Below are 18590 nucleotides of genomic sequence, written 5' to 3'. Positions count from 1 at the left end.
ACAGGGCACGTGGCCTCAGATGGGCTTTTGTGGGGTTCTGGGCAGGGGGTGGTGGTGTAGCAACTATGAGCTCAGCTAGAAGGAGGGACTCCGTAGAATTTGGCTCCTTAGAAGTAGGCTTAGGGTAAGCTGTTCAGTTCTTCCATTTAACTCCTTCTATGTCAAACTCAGACCTGTACTTGAATCTGCATCACTATGAGACCTTTGGCAGATGTTGTGCTGCTATACTTGCTGGGCCTCAGTTTCCTCATCTGTGCAATGGGTATGATACTGCTTGCCTCACAAACCACTGGGCAGGTTCAGTGAAATGTGTATGATAAAGTGCTCTATAAAAAGGAACACAAAACATAAATGTGAAGGTTCATTACCACTCTTACCTTTGTTAATTATTATTTCTCTTACTGTAAAATGAAACATACTCTCTCTAGGTGAGATTCATGAACAGGGGGCCTTGGAGGAGGGGACTTCCACTGTGGAGGCATGTGTCAGGGGGCTCTGGGGAAGGGCTGGATGGCAAAATCCCAGGGGTCTACGGAGGAAGGCAGCAAAGTTCAAAGCCAGAGGGAGACTTGATAAGAGTGGTGGCTGAAGGGGTGGAGGTTCTGCTGAGATTCCAGGAAGGGCTTTGATGGTTCAACCCAGAAGCTGTGAGTGAGGTGAGGGTTATGGGCCTTTCTTGTTGCTTCTCTCATATAAATAATAAATGTTCACACACATATGCACACCAGAAGATAAACAATGAAATAAAACCCAACTCAAACAAGCACAAAAGAAATTCCACTATCATAAAACAATCTCTGGGAACATAACTTTTTAAATATTTCCTTTCAGTTTTCTTTTTTCTATGCGTGTGCAAACATATTTTATAGAAATTGGGTTACATGTTCCATATGCTTTGAAAAAATCTGTATTATGTTATCAACATTATTACATATAGTCATATAGATTCATGACATTAGAGTTTAATAGCTGCTTAGTATTTCAGGATATGTATTATCACTATATAAAATACCCACTATTTTTGGACATTTATAGTAATTCCAATTTTCCAGTTTACTGTGGTATATAAGACTCCTGTATGTAACAGACAAGTGTTCTTATAACTACATCTTTGAGTACCGCCACTGATCCCACAGATAAGTTCACAGAAGAGGAGTTTCTGGGTTCAAAGGTGTGCACACTTTTAAAAAGAATTCATTATTAGCTGTGGTGCTTGGGCTCCAGTGCGCATGGGCTCAGGAGTTGCAGTGGGAAGGCTTAGTTGCCCTGTGGCACGTGGGAACGCCCATCCCCTGCTCTGAAAGGCAGATTCTTAACCACCGGACCACCAGGGAAGTCCCCAAGGTGCGCACACTTATCATGCGCTTTTCCAAAATGCCCTCCAGAGAGGAATTCCCTGGCTGTCCGGTGCTTAGGACTTCGTGCTCTCATTGCCAAGGGTTCTATCCCTGGTCAGGGAACTAAAATCCCATAAGGCACATGGTGTGGCCAAAAACAAACAAACATAGCAAAAACTCCTGCAGTTAAACCACAAAATGCCCTCCAGAAAGATGAAACCAGTTGATAGCTGCATTGATACCATCCAAGTCTGCCTTTTTAACTGGGCGGGGAGAGAGGGGTCATTACCATAATAACTAGAATGCCATGGTTTAGGGGCGGAGTGGGTGGCTTACAGATAGACTGAGGAGAGAAAGAGGCATCAACAGCCACTCTGAAGGGACTTGTGCAGAGAGCGGCCCCCGTTGGCCTGGTGGCCCAAGGCTGGGCTGGACTGGGCTGGACTGGGCTGGGAGAGGCAGTCGGTCTGCACTAACTCAAGCTGGGCGTCTTGTCCCTGGTGTGATCCTGGCCTCATGCTGCTGTGATCAGCATGGTCACCAATCCAAGACAGTCGCTCCTGAGGCCAGTGCAGCCTCTCTGGCCATGCTGACAGATGTGGACATTCACATAGTGGGTGGTGATTCACTGGAGCCGGTGGCGGCAGCGGGAGCTCTGACGGGTGGAACTGGTCTCACCCGTCCTGTCACTGGGCCTCTAAAAATAACTCTTGCCTGCTCCAGGTGGCCGCACCACCGAGTGTCTGGAGGTGCAGTCCCTTCCTTGGCTGTGGCTGTGCGAGGGAGGGCATGAGTGTGGCTCTGTGTGTGTGTGTGTTGGGGGGGTGGAGGGTGGCATCTGGGAGCCTCTTTTGTGGTTGGCATCTGAGCCGGGGATTTGGGGTGGGGGGACAAGAGGCAGGCCAGCTCCTCCTCTTCTACCTTGTCGTGGCCCAGAGACAATCTGTCTACTCTTTGGGAAGTGCCAGAGACAGCTGGTGGGGACAGGAGTGTCTTTCAGGACTACATGCTCGCTCTCTGCTGAGTTGGGGCGGGGAACAGGAAGTGGAGGGAGACTGCCAAGGCAATATGACAAGGTTGGGGGTAGGCTCTTGGATGGATGCATACCATTTACCCCATCAACAGTTGAATCTTATGAAAGCCCATTTCACATCTCTTCTTTTTGGTGAAATTTTTTAACATAAGGTTCCTTTAGATTAGATACAAATACAGCTGACTTCTTATCCGGATGACTAGAGACCATCTAGCCAAGGTTTCTTAACCAAGTGTCCATGGACGCAAGGGGTGAGCTGTGCATGGGTTTCATGGGGTTTCCTGATGCTAAAATCATGATAAGGTTGTGTATGTCTGGATGTGTACCCGTGTACATTTTTCTGGGAGAAGTGCTGCAGTTTTTTATCACATTTTCTAAGGAAACCATGACACATAAGAGGTTAAGAACCACACTAGTCCAAGCCCCTCACATTAGAGGCGAGGAAATAGGATCCAAAGAAGAAAATGACTGCCCGAATTCTCACAGCCAAGATCAGAACCCAGGTTTCTTGACACCATCCTCCCTCAGCTGGTTCCCTGAGTCAGGATTGAGCTACCTGCAGTAGACAGAATTCCAGGTACCATTTCAAATGGCCTTTAGGCTGGCATGGATCCAAATGAATTGAGGCTTTCAATAGCAGTGGGCAACTGGGCACTTTGCTCTGGAGGTTCCTATCCCCAGGTGGTCTTGTGAGGAAGTCTCCTGGGGCATCTCCTGACTTGTTTCCTTACGGGACATCCTAGCGCAGGACATTAAATCCATCTCTTGTGCCTTGACATTCTCCCCTGGTGGAAATGGCCCCCTGACATAGGAAATGCCCCTGCCTTCAGGGAGAAGAACTGACATTCTAGGCTTGGGGAAGTAAGTGGTAAGGTGGGGAGCAGGCCTAGGAATATTATTTGATGGACGGGCAGGTAAGAGACAGACAGATGCTGGTCCATTGTCTGTGGGAGGAATTCAACTTTGTACCGTCAGTTCAGTTTAGTCGCTCGGTCGTGTCCGACTCTTTGTGACCCCATGGACTGCAGCACTCCAGGCCTCCTTGTCTGTCACCAACTCCTGTAGTTTACTCAAACTCATGTCCATTGAGTCAGTGATGCCATCCAACCATCTCATCCTCTGTCGTCCCCTTCTCCTGCCTTTAATCTTTCCCAACATCAGGATCTTTCCTAATGAGTCAGTTCTTTGCATCAGGTGGCCAAAGTATTAGAGTTTCAGCTTCAGCATCAGTCCTTCCAATGACTATTCAGGACTGATTTCCTTTTGGATGGGCTGGTTGGATCTCCTTGCAGTCCAAGGGACTCTCAAGAGTCTTCTCCAACACCACAGCTCAAAAGCATGAATTCTTTGGCACTCAGCTTTCTTTATCATCCAACTCTCACATCCATACATGACTGCTGGAAAAACCATAGCTTTGACTAGATGGACTTTTGTTGACAAAGTAATGTCTCTGCTTTTTAATATGCTGTCTAGGTTCGTCATAACTTTTCTTCCAAGGAACAAGCGTCTTTTAATTTCATGGCTGCGGTCACCATCTGCAGTGATTTTGGAGCCCCCCAAAATAAAGTCAGTCACTGTTTCCACTGTTTCCCCATCTATTTGCCATGAAGTGATGGGACCAGATGTCATGATCTTAGTTTTCTGAATGTTGAGTTTTAAGCCAACTTTTTCACTCTCCTCTTTCACTCTCATCAAGAGGCTCTTTAGTTCTTCTCTTTCTGCCATAAGGGTGGTGTCATCTGCATATCTGAGGTTATTGATATTCCTTCCAGCAATCTTGATTCCAGCTTGAGCTTCATCCAGCCCAGCGTTTCTCATAGGAGTTTATTTACTTTTTAATATTTATTTTTATTTATTTGTCTGCACTGGGTCTTAGTTGCAGCTCATAGTATCTTCTAGTGTGGCATGCGGACACTTAGTTGTGACATGTGGGATCTAGTTCCCAAATCAGGGATTGAACTCAGGCCCTCTGAGTTGGATGCTCAGAGTCTTAGCCATTGGACCACCAGGGAAGTCCTGTACCATAATAGTTTAGATGAGGTGGCCCATGAGGATTAAAAATAATTAACATTCATTGAGCACTTACTATAGGCCAGGCACTCTTCTAAGAAAAGTACATGTATTAACTCCTTTAATCCTTATAAGACTGAGGCACAAAGGGATTAAGCACAGCTAGTAAACAGCTGAGCCAAGAGATGTAAGACATGGAGCCAGGTCTTCTGATTGTAGAACTTAGAGGTATAGAGTCTGGAACCAGAGTTGGCTCCTAGCCTTTATATGGGGATTGTGCATTAGAATCAGGAGAGAGCGGATGAAAACACAGGCTGCTGCTCTGAACCCCCAGTTTCTGATTCAGTAGATCTGGGGTGGGACCTGAAGATTTGCACACCAAGAAGTTCCCAGGTGATGCTGCTGTTCAAGGGACCACACTTTGAGAACCATGGCTCTCTGCTTTCCTGTGTACTGATAGGAAGAACACAGGGAATAGACGTGATTATTTTTAAAAAGATTTATTTATTTATTTTTATTTGGCTACATCAGATCTTAGTTGCGGCATGTGGGATCTTTTGTTGCAGCACACCAACTCTCTAGTTGGGGTGTGCGGGCTCCAGAGCTCACAGACTTTGGTAGTTGTGATGCACGGGCTTAGTTGCTCTGTGGCATGTGGGATCTTAGTTCCTCAACCAGAGATCAAACCCTCATCACCTGCATTGAAAGGCGGATTCTCAACCACTGGTCCACCAAGGAAGTCCCTAAACTAGTTATTGATCTCACCTGGATTATTACAATGCCTGCCCTGGGTCCAGGTCTCTCTCTTACCTCTAGGTACCTACTCCAGGGACAAGTTAATCTTCATAAAGCCCAGCTCCAATCAGTCTCACCTCTGCTCAATGCCTTTTGGATTCTCTGCTGTGTGTTCCAGTGCCACCCAGTAGAACTATCTTCGGTGATGGAGATGTTCTACACTGTCCAGTATGGTAACCACCATCACATGTGGCTGTGACTTTTACATTTTTTTCCTTTTAAATTAATTTATATGTAAATAGTCATGTGTGGCTCATTGCCAGACAGTGCAGGAAGCCCGTTGGAGCATGCCATTTGAGGCTTCCACTGGCACTGTGTGCCCTTCCAGCCCCAGCCTCAGCCCTTGGCATCTTTTGTTCTGGGTCATTCAAGTCAGTTTCCTGGGTATTCCTGGCAGTCCAGTGGTTAGGACTTGGCACTTTTACTGCCGGGGCCCAGATTCAATCCCTGGGCGGAGAACTAAGATCCTGCAAGCCGCGTGGCTCGGCCAAAAAGAAAAGATCAGCTTCCTGAATCTATCCGGTACTTCCCAACCCTGTGCCTGCTTCAGACTCTCTCCTCCATTTAGACTGTCCTTGAGGCCTGTCTTTAAGACTCAACCTAAATGCCACCTCTGCCTTGAGACTTTCTTTGACACCCACTCCCCTCTCATCTCTTTCTCCTCTGAGCTCCCAAGACACTTTCCCACTTTATGACAACCTTTAGTATTTTAGCCTTCTGTTGCTGTTGGCTGATATTGGTGTTTGCTTTCTTTTCCTAAATTTTCAGCTTCCTGAGACTTTTCTAGTGAGTCCTCGCCTCCAACACAGGTTCTTCCAGGCACACAGAGGCGCTCAGTAAATCCTGCAGACCTTTGTCCTGGTGCCTAGGGGAAGCAGAGATGGATAAAGTGCCCTTCCTGTCTTCAAGCTGCCACATGCTCTCAGGAGAGTCTGATTCGTGCCCAGAGAATCACTGAAGCCAATGGTTATTTTGGGCAGAAAGATAAAAGCCACAGAGGGCCCCAATTGGCCAGGAGAGTCCAGCAAGAGCCGCCCAAGCAGAAGGCTGTGTTTACACACACAGACGGCTTCTCTGCCCAGCCTGGCCTGGTGCAAGGAGATGGGAACATCTAGACGTGGCTGCCTGGCCATCTCATGAAGTTGGGGATTAACAGTGATGCAGCAGCTGGTCCAGCCGTCTGGGGCGGATGGGTGGATGAAGAGAATGTTGCAAACACTGCAGAGCAGTGCTAGTTCTTGGAAATCGATTTTTGGTTAGGTGGCACTTGGTCTGGGAATGTAAGTACAAGAAAATGTTTGTGGTCTGAGCCATGGACAGCAGGTGAATTTTTGCTGGGTCTGACTTGGGGGTTTATGAGTTCTTCAGAACAGTCCCTGTTGAAATGGCAAGATGGTTGAAAAAGGAAAAAAATAGTTTTATAGTTTCAGACTCTAATATTAAGAGTATTGCACATCCCCCAAATCTCTAGCATAAATTCATCTCTGGCACAAAAACATAAAAAAAAAATAAATAAACAACTTTATTGAGGTTATAAATGCAGAAAAGTACACAGATCATAAGTTTACCCACATTTATGAAACTACCCCCACCTCCCACCCCCACACAGGAGATAAAATATAGCCGATCTCTCTGCAGTGAATTTGTGTTAAACCGTGTGTGTGTAGGATTAATAGTGGACAAACTGGCTGTGGAGTCAAGCGCACCTCACATTGAATCCTGGCCCCCTACCTACTAGCAGTGTGAGCTTGCACTATTGGCTTACCTGCTCTGAGCTTCGGTTTCTTCCCCTATAAAATCAGGGAGGAATATATCACCTCTGCCTTACAGAGAAGGAAGAAGTGAAGAACTGAAAATGGATGCATATTGCCAGGCACAGTGCCAGCACGTAGTGGGTCCCAAAGGCTCTCTGTGATGATGATGCTGATTGATGGTGTCTCTGCAGCATCTTCTGGCACAGGGGACCACAGACGCACACACAGACTTTCTTCTGCTGCCTCTCCCTGCTCCCAGCCTCAGTGTGATTCTCTCCAAGGTCTCTTCTGACTGCAAGGAGTCTGTGATGCTGTGATGAGGCAAACCTCAGCTGACACTTCAAGCGCCCGACGGGAGGCTGGGTGGATGTCTGAATCCAGTGGGAAAGTGGCCAGATCTTTTATGTTCAGGCCCCAGGAGAATGGCTCCCAGACATCCTAGGGGAGGGCTGACTTCCCAGGGGGAGCAGGAGTGTGGAGATCCATTAAAAATGTAGCCGAGGTGGAGTGTCAGTCAGCAGAGCTCAGCCTCAGCAGGGTCCTGGCATCCTGGGTGAACTCCTGGCTCCCTGGCCTCTGGCTCTGGCTCCCAAGAGACACACCCCATGCACCTATTTTGAGCCGAGGACTGAGTGGGGCAATTCACACATCCCAGGACTGGAGGGCAGAGCCAGGAGAAAGGGGAGGAGCCTTGAGGTTCCTTCTAGCTGGGAGCTGGGGTTGTAAAGAGGAGGGAATCAGGAAGGACTTCCTGGAGGATGGCTGAAATCATGATCATGGGAAAGGGGAAGAGGGTCTCCCAGGCGGAGGAGGAACACGTGCAAAAGTGGAGAGGCAGGGCCCCACCATGGCTGCGCCCTGGGGGCCAGAACAAGTCAGTTTCACAGGGACCTGAAGATGAAGAGGCAGGTAAGAACAGGCTGTGAAAGGTCTGCAGAGTTGGGTCAGGGTTCCAGTCGCTGTATCAGAGAACACCTGGCTACTGAAGGTTCTTCCCGTGAGGGAGCAGGGTGGGTGCAGCTCCTCAGGGTGTGCACAGTCATCCTGACTCGCAACGCTTTGGGCCAAAGACAGTGGCCAAGTGGCCAAGCCGCTAGGCTATCGCAGCCTCTGGGCTGTGCAGATCTGTGCAGGAACATGGCTGTCAGTGGGGAGGCGGGGGAGGAGAGAGGAGGCAAAGACAGAGGGAGGGGGAAGAGTAAGGGAAATGAGGGGACAGGCAAGGTTTCCACCTTTGACAAAGAAGGCAATAGCACCCCACTCCAGTACTCTTGCCTGGAGAATCCCATGGATGGAGGAGCCTGGTGGGCTGCAGTCCATGGGGTCACTGGGAGTTGGGCACAACTGAGCGACTGCATTTTCACTTTCATGCATTGGAGAAGGAAATGGCAACCCACTCCAGTATTCTTGCCTGGAGAATCCCAGGGACAGAGGAGCCTGGTGGGCTGCCATCTATGGGGTCGCACAGAGTCGGACCCGACTCAAGTGACTTAGCAGCAGCAGCAGTCTTATTAGAGCGGTTAGAGAGCCTCGTGACAGCTGAACCCCAAATTCAGAAAAGACAAGAGATGTGTGGTCCAGAAGGCTCGAGGAGGGACAGGCTGGATGGTAGAAGCAATGGGGGGTGGACTTCCTAGAGGGGAGGTGACCTCTGGAGGCTTTGAAGAGACTGGGTATCTCACAGGTGTTCTCTCGTGTCATAGGAGCTTGAAGAGGTGGTGCTGACAATATCCCCATTGTGTGTGCTCAGTCACTTCAGTCGTTTCTGACTCTGTGACACTGTGGACTGTAGCCCGCCAGGCTCCTCTGTCCATGGGATTCTCCAGGCAAGAATACTAGAGTGGGTTGCCATTTCCTCCTCCAGGGGATTTTCCCCACCCAGGGATCAAACCTGGGTCTCCTGCATTGCAGGCAGATTCTCTACCACTGAGCCACTGGGGAAACCGCATTGTACAGAGGTGGAAACTGAGGCTCAGAGAGGTTTGGGCCCTGCCCAAGGTCACACAGCTCCTGTGCTATTAATGAACCTCCTCTGTCCCTCCCCCTGACCTCTCCCCAGAGGCAACCATTGCCCCCAGGCTCTTCAATGCTGTCACAGTAAGGATGGAAAAGTGCTTTGCACTGTGTGACCCTCTGTGTAGCTTCATCATTGCATGTCAGAGCATGACCAAATGCAGGGATGTGTGGTTCCCACAGGATGGCGAGGTCTCTGGAGACAGCAGTTCTTCAAGAGGTTTCTTGGGGGAGACTGAAAGAGCTGTAGTAGGGGCAGCTGGAGCCAGGAGGTCCCTGCCAGGTGGGCATTGCTGCCCATCCACCTGGACTGCTCCCCACCCCCGGACACAGCTGCCCTGCAGTGCCTTCCAGAGCATGCCCGTGATCAGCAAGAACAGCCTTGTCAGGCAGAACTTCCCAGGCCCATTGATCACGCTGCTCTGGAAAGTCTAGCTCTGGTAATTTCCTCTATAAACTGGCCCCAATGTCAGGTGCCTGGGGCTTCATTCAGCTCAGCCCACCCAGGCCCTTGGGGCTTCCCAGGTGGCGCTAGCAGTAAAGAACCCGCCTGCCCATGCAGGAGACATAAGAGACGTGGGTTCGATCCGTGGGTCAGGAAGATCCCCTGGAGGAGGGCATGGCAGCCCACTCCAGTATTCTTGCCTGGAGAATCCCATGGACAGAGGAGCCTGGCGGGCTACAGTCCATGGGGTTGCAAAGAGTCAGACATGTCTTAGCATGCACCCAGGCCCTGCTGCCCTCCTGCCCTGGCGCATACCTTCCTCCCTAGGGCTGTGCCTTTTACTCACTTTGGTTTAGGCATCCCCTCCCACAGGAACTCTTTTCTGAGGTCCACGGGCTGGGTTAGGACTTCAGAGAATCTAAACTGGTGCTGACCAAAGGAAGTCTCTGAGCCACACATGTTAGCCACATACGTGATTTTATTTATTTCTTATTTTAAAATGTATTTATTTATTCACTTGGCTGTGCTGGGTCTTCACTGCTGTGCGTGGACTTTCTCTAGTTGAGGTGAGTGGAGACTACTCTCTAGTTGTCATATGCAAGCTTCTCACTGAGGTGGCTTCTCTAGTTGTGGAGCTCCAGCTCTAGAGCATGGGCTCAGTAGTTGTAGAATCTTGGAATCTTCCTGGACCAGGGATCGAACTGGTGTCCCCTGCATTGGCAGGTGGATTCTTAACCATTTGACCACCAGGGATGTCCCATATGTGATTTTAAATTTTCTAATAGCCACGTGGGAAAAAAAAAAAAAAGCCAAAAGAGACAGATAAAATCATTCTAATGATATATTTTATTTAACTGAATACATCCAAAATATCATTGCAATACAAAAGTTATTAAGGAGATACAGGACATTTCTTTAATTAAATCTTCAAAATCTAGTGTGGATTTTACACTTAAAGCACATCTCAATGTGCACGAGCCACATTTCAAGTGCTCAGAAGCCATATGTGAGTAGTGGCTAGCTCATAGGTCAGCAGAGCCCTAGAGGTAGGGAGCAAAGCATAAGGGTTGAAGCTCAGCCCTTGGCCTCGGACAGACCTGGCAGACACATCCTGGCCCTGCCATTTATTAGCTAAGTGAACTTTGGGAAGTCGTTAACCTCAAGCCTCAGAGACTCCTGCTATGAAAATAGTTAATAATCTCAATGCCAGAGAATTGTTGTAAGGATTAAACAAATGAATGTGTGACTGGTGCCAGGCACAGATCAAGTACTCAGAAAGTGGTGCTGATTCATCTTACAACACCCTCTGATGTGCTGCTTTAGGTACCATTCTCTGCCGCTGGACTGACAGTGAATTCCAGGACAGAGGCTACCCAGTTCCTCTTGCCTTCCTGAGGCTCAGCGTGTACATCACTGTTTGCTAAGTGAAAGATGAAATCCTTACACCAGCAGCGCCCACCACCCCACCCTGCCCACCCAGGAATCCAGGGGCCCTTGGTGACTGGGAGTCACGAGACCATTGCCTCCAATGGGGTGACCTTGGCAAGCTGCCACTTTACTCTGAGCCTTGGATTCCTCATTCAAAAGATAAAAGAGGTGGGGTGGGAGGGACTCTACCTGAGTATTTGGTTTGGTCCCTGCCCCACCAGTGGGCTTGGGTGGGTTGTAGCTAACACCTTGTATTTTTGCTTTCCCAGCCAGAGGTACGAATCACTTTCATTCTATTCCTGGCTTTCCTGTATCCTAGCACTTTTGCAGTATCAAGTTCCCTCCAGTTAAAATTTCAGAAGAAAGACTTTCTGGGAATTCCCTGGTGGTGCAATAGTTTGGATGCCAGGCTTTCATTGCCAAGGGCCCGTGTTCAATCCCTGATTGGGAAACTAAGATCCCACAAGCCACACTGCTAAGTTGCGTCAGTCGTGTCCGACTCTGTGTGACCCCACAGACGGCAGCCCACCAGGTTCCCCCGTCCCTGGGATTCTCCAGGCAAGAACACTGGAGTGGGTTGCCATTTCCTTCTCCAATGCATGAAAGTGAAAAGTGAAAGTGAAGTCGCTCAGTCGTGTCCGACTCCTAGCGACCCCATGGACTGCAGCCTTCCAGGCTCCTCTGTCCATAGGATTTTCCAGGCAAGAGTACTGGAGTGGGGTGCCATTGCCTTCTCCGACAAGCCACACAGCATGGCCTTAAAAATAAAAAAAAGGAGACAAAAATAAGAAGAAAGACTTTCTCCTACCTCCCCAGCAGCCCAGAGAGGGGGAGACCTTCTTTTCTGCTGACATCTGCTGATCTTCCATCACAGCAACTCAAGGAGTAAAGCAGGAAGAATTTCTGCCACTTTATAGGGAATTAACTGGGGCTCAGAAAGATCAAATCATCTACCCAAGTAACATAGAAAGAAGTGGCAGAGCCAGAGCTGGAAGCAGAATTCAGAAGAGCCCTCCATATTGAGGGAGGGGGGTGAGGTGAGGCTTCTTTTCCTCCACCTGGGCTCCTCGCATTTCTCCGAGGTTTGGTTCTCAGTTCGGTCTTGGTCCTGTGTTTCAGTTTCCCTGTCCTGGGAATGAAGGAAGGCAAGTAACTGGGGTAGTGATTTCAACTGATGCCTATAGGGGGCTGTTTGTTCTTCAGACAGTGCCCTGACCCTAATCAGATTTCTCTGGAAAAGGTTATTGTGGGGTGAAGTGGAAAGTGCCTGGTCCAGAAAATCAGTGTTACTTGGCAAGTGGGAACTTGGACAAGTCACTCACTGCTCTGGGCCTCAAACTGCCTGTTTATAAGATGAGAGGGTGGCGGTGTGTCACAGGGCCTGAGGATGACTTCTGAAAGTACTTTGCAAACTGGAAAGTTCTAATAGAACAGCAAGGAGATCAAACCAGTCAATCCTAATGGAAATCAACCCTGAATATTCACTGGAAGGACTGTTGCTGCAACTGAAGCTCCAATACTTTGGTCACTTGATGTGAAGAGCTGACCCCATTGGAAAAGACCCTGATGCTGGGAAAGGTTGAAGGCAGGAAGAGAAGGGGATGACAGAGGATGAGATGGTTGGATAGCATCATCAACTGACTGGACATGAGTTTGAGCAAACTCTGGGAGATGGTGAAGGACAGGGAAGCCTGGTGTGCTGCAGTCTATGTGATCACAAGAGTCAGGCATGATTTAGCGACTGAACAACAACAAATAGAAATGTCAGAGACTTCCCTGATGGTCCAGCGGCTAAGACTCCACACTCCCAATGCAAGGGGCCCAGGTTCAATCCCTGGTCAGGGAACTAGATCCTACATGCAGCAAGTAAGACCTGCTGCAGTCAAATAAATATTGTTTTAAAAGTTTTTTTTTTAAGTTAGTCAATAATAATAATATAAAGAATAATAATGATAGCCGTAGAAGAAGCCCGGTTTTCTGTGTGGTCCCACTAACTTAAAGGGAATCGAGCTCTTTGGATTTAAATCCAGAGTCATATCTGGGAATGTTCTGCCTTGGTCTTTGGAATGTAGCCTGGATTCTTCTGGGAAAGTGAAAGGCTCCATCTAGCTGAGGAGGGTGGGAAAGTGGCCCTGCCCCAGGGGAGAGCAGGGGAGGGGAGAGCAAGGCTTCTTCCTGGGGAAAGAAAGGAACGGGAGGAGGGCTGAGGGAAGGAGAGTTGAACTGGCCTGGCCAGGCAGTGCCATCTGGGCAGCTGGGTCTGGCCCATGGGAGCCCAGGGTTGGGGAGGGCAGCAAGCAGAGGAGGCTGAGTGTCAATTTGGAAGGAAAATATTTGCAGTAAGCAGTCAGAAAAAATCTCTTAGCAGATGTGTCTATCAAACAACAAATTCATCTGGTGTAACTCCTAAGTTTTACTGGTCTTTTTGCGCATTCATTTGAGTAAATGTGGTGAACTGAACTCAAGCAGAGCACCCTAGTGTGAAAAAGTGACTTGCCCAAGGCCACACCCCCGAGGGCCTGGGGAGGTCCTGGGAAGAACTGACTCTGGGAAGCTGGGATTGAAAAGTCCACAGACAAAAGAGGACATCTGTAGGGAAGTCTGCCCAGCAGGACTCCAGTCCTTCTGGGAGTTGGCCCCGCGCTGGTTTGTGCATCTTCATGTCTCCTGTCTGGAGGGGGGGCGTGTTCTCTAGGACTCAGAGGGGAGCTGGTTTCCTTCTGCTCTCTGCTCTCTGACTACTCCTGAGCCTAGGGGCAGCAGAGAGAGTGGAGGCACCGGAAGCTGTGTCTTGGGAACATCTGGTGAAAGAGCTGGTGATGTTTAACTTGGAGAAGAGAAGGCTTGGTTTTGGGGGCGGGGAGAAGGGACATGATTGCTGTCTTGGTTCTCTGAGAGGGGTTGGGGAGAGGGGCATAGCTTTGTTCCGTGGAGGATCTAGGGTTGATAAAAGACCCTGGGGTAGGTCACCCTGATGGAGCATCTGCCTTGGGAGAGAGGAGTGGACGGAAGGAGCTGCCTGTCTCTGGAGTGTGGGAGTGCAGATGGATCCTGGTGAGGTGGACACTAAGGAATGCAGCCCATTGGTGAGGTGGACACTGAAGGAGATGCAGCCTGGGAGGGGCAGGCGGGGAGGGTGTGGAGGCTTGGTTCTCATGTGGGTGGCGTCCCAGCTTTGAACCTCCGGTTACCAGTGTGGTGGATTCTGCAGCACCTAGAACAGTGGCTGGCATGCAGTAGGTACTCAGGAATGATCTGAAGAATGAACGCATGTGTATGTGTATGCCTGGGATGGTGGCGGGTCAGGGAGCAGGGGTCCTGTGGGCTGCAAATGTGGACCCGTCGGCAGAAATCTCAGGGGATCATGTTGTGGAGACAGGTACATCCAGCTCTTTCTTTCATTGGCAAAGTGAGGACCAGAGCAAGAGAGCCATGTGCCCAAAGGTACTGGTTGACACGTGACAGGGCTGGACTGGAACCCAGGCTGTTGGGGGGTTCTCCTCTGTCTGGTAAGGTGGTCTGGACGGCTTTCTGAGTTGTAATAGCGCGGCTGGAGGGGAGAAGCCAGGCTTCACTTGGTTTTGAGCCAGGACCTTGGTGCCGCAGGCCCTCTGGCCACCCCCCAAGCCCACCTTCCTGGAGCCTGGATGCCTACGCGGCACCTCCAGAAACAGCTGTACGCGGAATTTGTCACCAAAGCACACAGGAACAAATGCACACGTACACGCACTCAGAGACACATGGGACCCCTGGGAGACGTTTGCGATACCGCCCCCCTGGTGGAGGAGGAGCGCTGGCTCCGGGGAAGTTCTGCCCCGCGCAGAGCTGCCGGGGAGGGGAGGTGAGGGTATCCGGCCGCGCTCGGTGGGCCGAGGCTGAGTCACCCCCTCTGAGTCAGGGAGCCTCTCCTCTTCCTCCCCCACTCCCCTCTCCTTCTCTCCCTGCCGAACCCCCGCGCGAGGGGACCGGAGGCTGGCCCAGGCCAGGGTGGGAGCCGCGGAGCCCCAGGACTGGGCGCCCGAGGCACAGTCCCGCCGGGGTCCCGGGGACTGCCCAGTGTGACGGCGCCCCGGAGGAGGTGGCCTGGGAGCCTGCGGGAGCGGGAGAGCGGCGAGAGGGAGAGGGAGACCGGCAGGGAGGAGGCGGAGGCAGGGGCCGGGCCATCGCGAGGGAGCAGGCGGGCGCGCGGCGGCGGCCCCCGGGCTGGGCGCGGAGGCCGGGCGGGGGCGGGGGCGGGCCGCGCGGCGGGCGCCAGGCCCGGGGCTGTGGGCACGGTGCCCAGCCCCCGGCGCACGCCGAGCCGCCGCCGCCGCCGCTGCTGCAGTCGGCATCCATCAGCGGGCGGGGGTGTCGCGGAACAGGCTGCTCCGCAGAGCCCGCCCCGCCCCGCGGCCTGCCGGCTCGCAGGAGCCGAGGGGGCGCCCCGCTCCCCGCGCGCCCGAGATGGGGACCCCCAGGCCCAGGTAGGCACGTGCCGGCGATCAGGTGGCACGGGGGGGCGTGGGTGGGTTTGGGTGGGGGTGGGCCGGGGGCTCGTTACCCGGAGGCCCAGCCTTCAGCCCTGGGGGAGGACGAGGAGTGGGGGGCAGACCGGCAGGAACTGAGTTTGCAGGCTGTCGGCCCTCCGGCCAGTGTAGGGGCGGTCCTAGCTGGTCCTCCCGACCTCCCGGGTCTGCAGCCTCCTGGGAGAGAGAGGTGGGCAGGCGGGGAGCTGAGGCTTGCTGTAAGGATAAATGTTTGCTGGGTGGGTGCCGGACTGGCCCACTCCTGTTCTCCCCTCTCAGAGACCACTCCTGACGCCTCAGAGGAGGCCCAGAGCCCTCTGGATATTTCCTCCGGGCTTCAGACGCTGCAAGACAGTCTCTTGACTGGAGCCTGGGTTGCTGGGGAGCTCTGGTCCTCACTTATCCTCTGGTTGCAGACCTTCCTCCACTCTGGCTCATTCCCCATCCTACCTCCCTTCCATGTCTCCCAAAGCTAGGGGGATAGAACTTGGCTCTAGGACCACTGGGTTTCTGGCCTGGCATTGACACGTTAGAGGGAGAGGACTTGTGGGTCCCAGTTGTGCCTGGCACCTTCTCACTTGGGGGATGTCTGACGGCCCGTAAGGCTGGGTTCTTGGGGGGCAGGCATGGTATGTGGCTGCGGGGGGCTGGGGGTGCAAGTGACTGCAGCCACCAGGATGCTTATCAGATCTAAGGCCACTGTCTGGCAGAGGTATGGCTTAGGAGGCTGGACAAGGACTAGGAAGGAGTTCTGAGGATACTGGTCTCCTTCGCGGCTGCCGGTTGTGGTCCTTGACCACCTCCTTCCCCGCACTCACCAACCCCCGCCCCCCCCCCCCCCCCCCCCCCCCACCAACCCCCGCAAGCTCTGAGAATACCTTGATGGGAGAGAGACACTACCGTTTGTTCCTGCCATCACTTCATATCTCCTCCTCTGTACCCAGAGGTGGGAGTGTAAGAGGGCTAGGTTTATAACCTCTCCAGCGCTGGGTGGGGTTACAGCTGCTTCATCTCTCCCCCACCTCCCAGCATTAGGAGTCTTCCAGATTCAGTAGCCACCAGGCCAGGCTGAAGGCTCGGGACCTCGAATGATACCCCTGGAGGAAGTGGGGCTGTCTGTCCTGGGCAAGGGTGTGGAGAACAGAGGCGACTGTGTACCCGCCTGCCCACCCGTTCCTTCATATGGAGCCTGCGGCAGAGGCAGCCTGTGCCAGCCTCCTCTCTGAGCCGCCGTGGCCCAGGGAGGCTCTGCCAGTTCTGTGCAGGGATGAAGCCAGCTTCCACTGGCCAGTCTGAGGTCACACCTACCGTGACCCCATGTGCCGTATTTGTGTGTGTGCAGAGCATGGCTCCTAAGGGGCCCCTCGAAGCAATCCTGGAGGAGATCAGTGCAAGAGGCCTATTCCCATTAAAACCCTCCCTGGGCCATGTCGGGTTCCCTGAGCCTGAGTTCAGTGAGCTCCATGGAGAGCTGCTTCCCAGAACTGGCACGAGAGTCCTTCCTGGTCCCGGAGGGCTCACTCAGGAAATACTGAAACATTGACTGAGTCCTTGAAAGGAGGAATGACTTGTCCAAGGTCACAGGCAAATGGGTGTGAGAGCCAGCACTAAGGTACCCATATCCTCTAACGAGTTTGGGTTTCTTGTAGCCCAAAATGCCTGCCTCCCTATTGCCATGGCCATTTCATACACAGGACTCTGATGGGCTGGCGTTATAGCCTGGAGCCTGAGTCTGCCTTCTAGAGGGGGACTTACATTGGTCTCCCAGCCCTTGACCCCAAAAGGTGAGAAGGCAAGGCCAGGCTGCCTCAGCTGCCAGGCTGCCTTGTCCCAGTTAAGGGGCAAGGGCTGAGGCATAGTCGGCCTGGAGCCCTAGTCCCTCTTGGAAGTATCCAGAGCCAAGAGGATGCTGGGTGCCCAGGCATGTTCTGGGCCTAAGCCCCCAAGAGCAGTGGAGAGGGTCTCCCGCCTAGGCTGCTGAGGTGGGAGGGGCCTCTGTGTTGCTCCAGCTAGGTCATCTGGGTGAGCCTGTCTGGGCTTCTGTGCCCCCATTTATTAAAAGTGGATAATAATCTCCATCTGGAGTAATACCAGTGATTATACAATCAGAATGAGGACATTTATTGAGTACTGACTGTATGCTTTGCATTATCTCCCAACAACTCTGACAGGTAGGTGCTATTATTATCCATTTTACACATGACTAAGGCTCAAAGAGGTTGTGTCACCTGCCTAAGGTTGCACAGATGGAAAGAATGTGGCTGAGTCCAGAGTATCTCTCTTTACCTTGGCATTGTACCTGGAGCAAGGTCTGGGAGTACCAGGTTGGTGTCCAGCAGAGCCAGAGAACTGATCTGCCAGGACTGGTCTTGGTGGAGAGTTCAAGGGTGGGTTGGGTTTTGTGAGGCAAGGGTGGCCCGAGTGCTCCTGGAGTCTTGAGGGATAGGGGGCAGAAAGGTACTGGCCAGAAGCCTGAGAGAGGGACTGGCCATGGCTTTCTGCTTCCTGGCCAGGATCCCCCAGCAGTGAGGATGCTCTGGACTCTGTGCTCCCATTGGGTGCTGGGGAAGACTGGTTGGCTCTAAGGCTGGCTGGCCCTGACACTCACCCCCGCCACACTAGACAGGAACCCAGTGACCAGAACATACAAAAGAGGGAATGCAGGCGCACCAGCTGGGACTGTGAGGAGGCGGCCCAGTGGGGAGGGGACTTGTGCATGGGTAGGCGGGTAGGGGTGGGAGCAGGCTGGCACCGCTTCCTCTGTGGGCGGGAGGCTTGTGGGTAAGAATAGTAGCAGCCAACATTTATCAAGCACTTACTACATGCCAGGCACCCGTTTTAAGGGCTTAACTGTGCCACTCATACAATCTTCACAAGCCCTTTGAGGCAAAAATCCTTCTTCCTCCCATTTTACAGATGAAGGGAACTGAGGCTTAGCAAGGGAAAGACAGTTGCTCAAGGTCACACAGCTCAGTTGTGGGGGAGCCAGGATTCAAATCCAGGCAGTGTGAGGTGGAGCCACTTTCCCCATGGCCATGCCAGCAGCCCAAAGTTTCTTTTTAGAGGTCATACTCGGTTTTGTTCAATTTGAAAAATATTCCCTGAGTACCTGCTGCTGATCCTATATGGCCTCTGGCAAAACATCCTTGTCCTCCCCGGGCTCCCAGTCTGGCCTGGAGACACACAGACATGGCACAGGGAAGGTGAGGGATGAGCTATTGCCTCTGTAGGCGTGGATTCCTATTCTGGTGATCAGAGAAGGCTTCAAGG

At 52.0% G+C, this 18590-nt stretch overlaps 1 protein-coding gene and 1 non-coding gene across 6 annotated transcripts in view; one reads left to right on the top strand and one right to left on the bottom strand.

Moving 5' to 3' along the window:
• The window catches only part of EPB41L1 (erythrocyte membrane protein band 4.1 like 1), a 137606-nt gene that overhangs the window by 49534 nt on the left and 69482 nt on the right, over positions 1-18590 (top strand). The window contains exon 1 of one of the 5 annotated variants that reach the window (XM_025263539.3): positions 13751-13901. The exons of 2 other annotated variants lie outside the window; for them this stretch is intronic. In XM_025263539.3, coding sequence (XP_025119324.2) covers positions 13889-13901 — 13 coding nt within the window. In that variant the 5' untranslated portion in view covers positions 13751-13888. Of the gene's footprint in view, positions 1-13750; positions 13902-14716; positions 14894-15054; positions 15279-18590 lie in introns of those variants that run through there. 2 more of the 5 variants (XM_044927689.2, XM_025263536.3) reach the window with 2 other exon arrangements.
• On the bottom strand, positions 8800-8870 carry TRNAC-GCA. Its single transcript has one exon. It is a non-coding gene; the product is annotated as a tRNA-Cys (tRNA).

This window comes from Bubalus bubalis, chromosome 14 (genome assembly GCF_019923935.1).
Source record: "Bubalus bubalis isolate 160015118507 breed Murrah chromosome 14, NDDB_SH_1, whole genome shotgun sequence".
NCBI lineage: Eukaryota > Metazoa > Chordata > Mammalia > Artiodactyla > Bovidae > Bubalus > Bubalus bubalis.
Note: the sequence above shows the minus strand (reverse complement) of the source record. Positions and strands in the feature narration are given on the sequence as shown.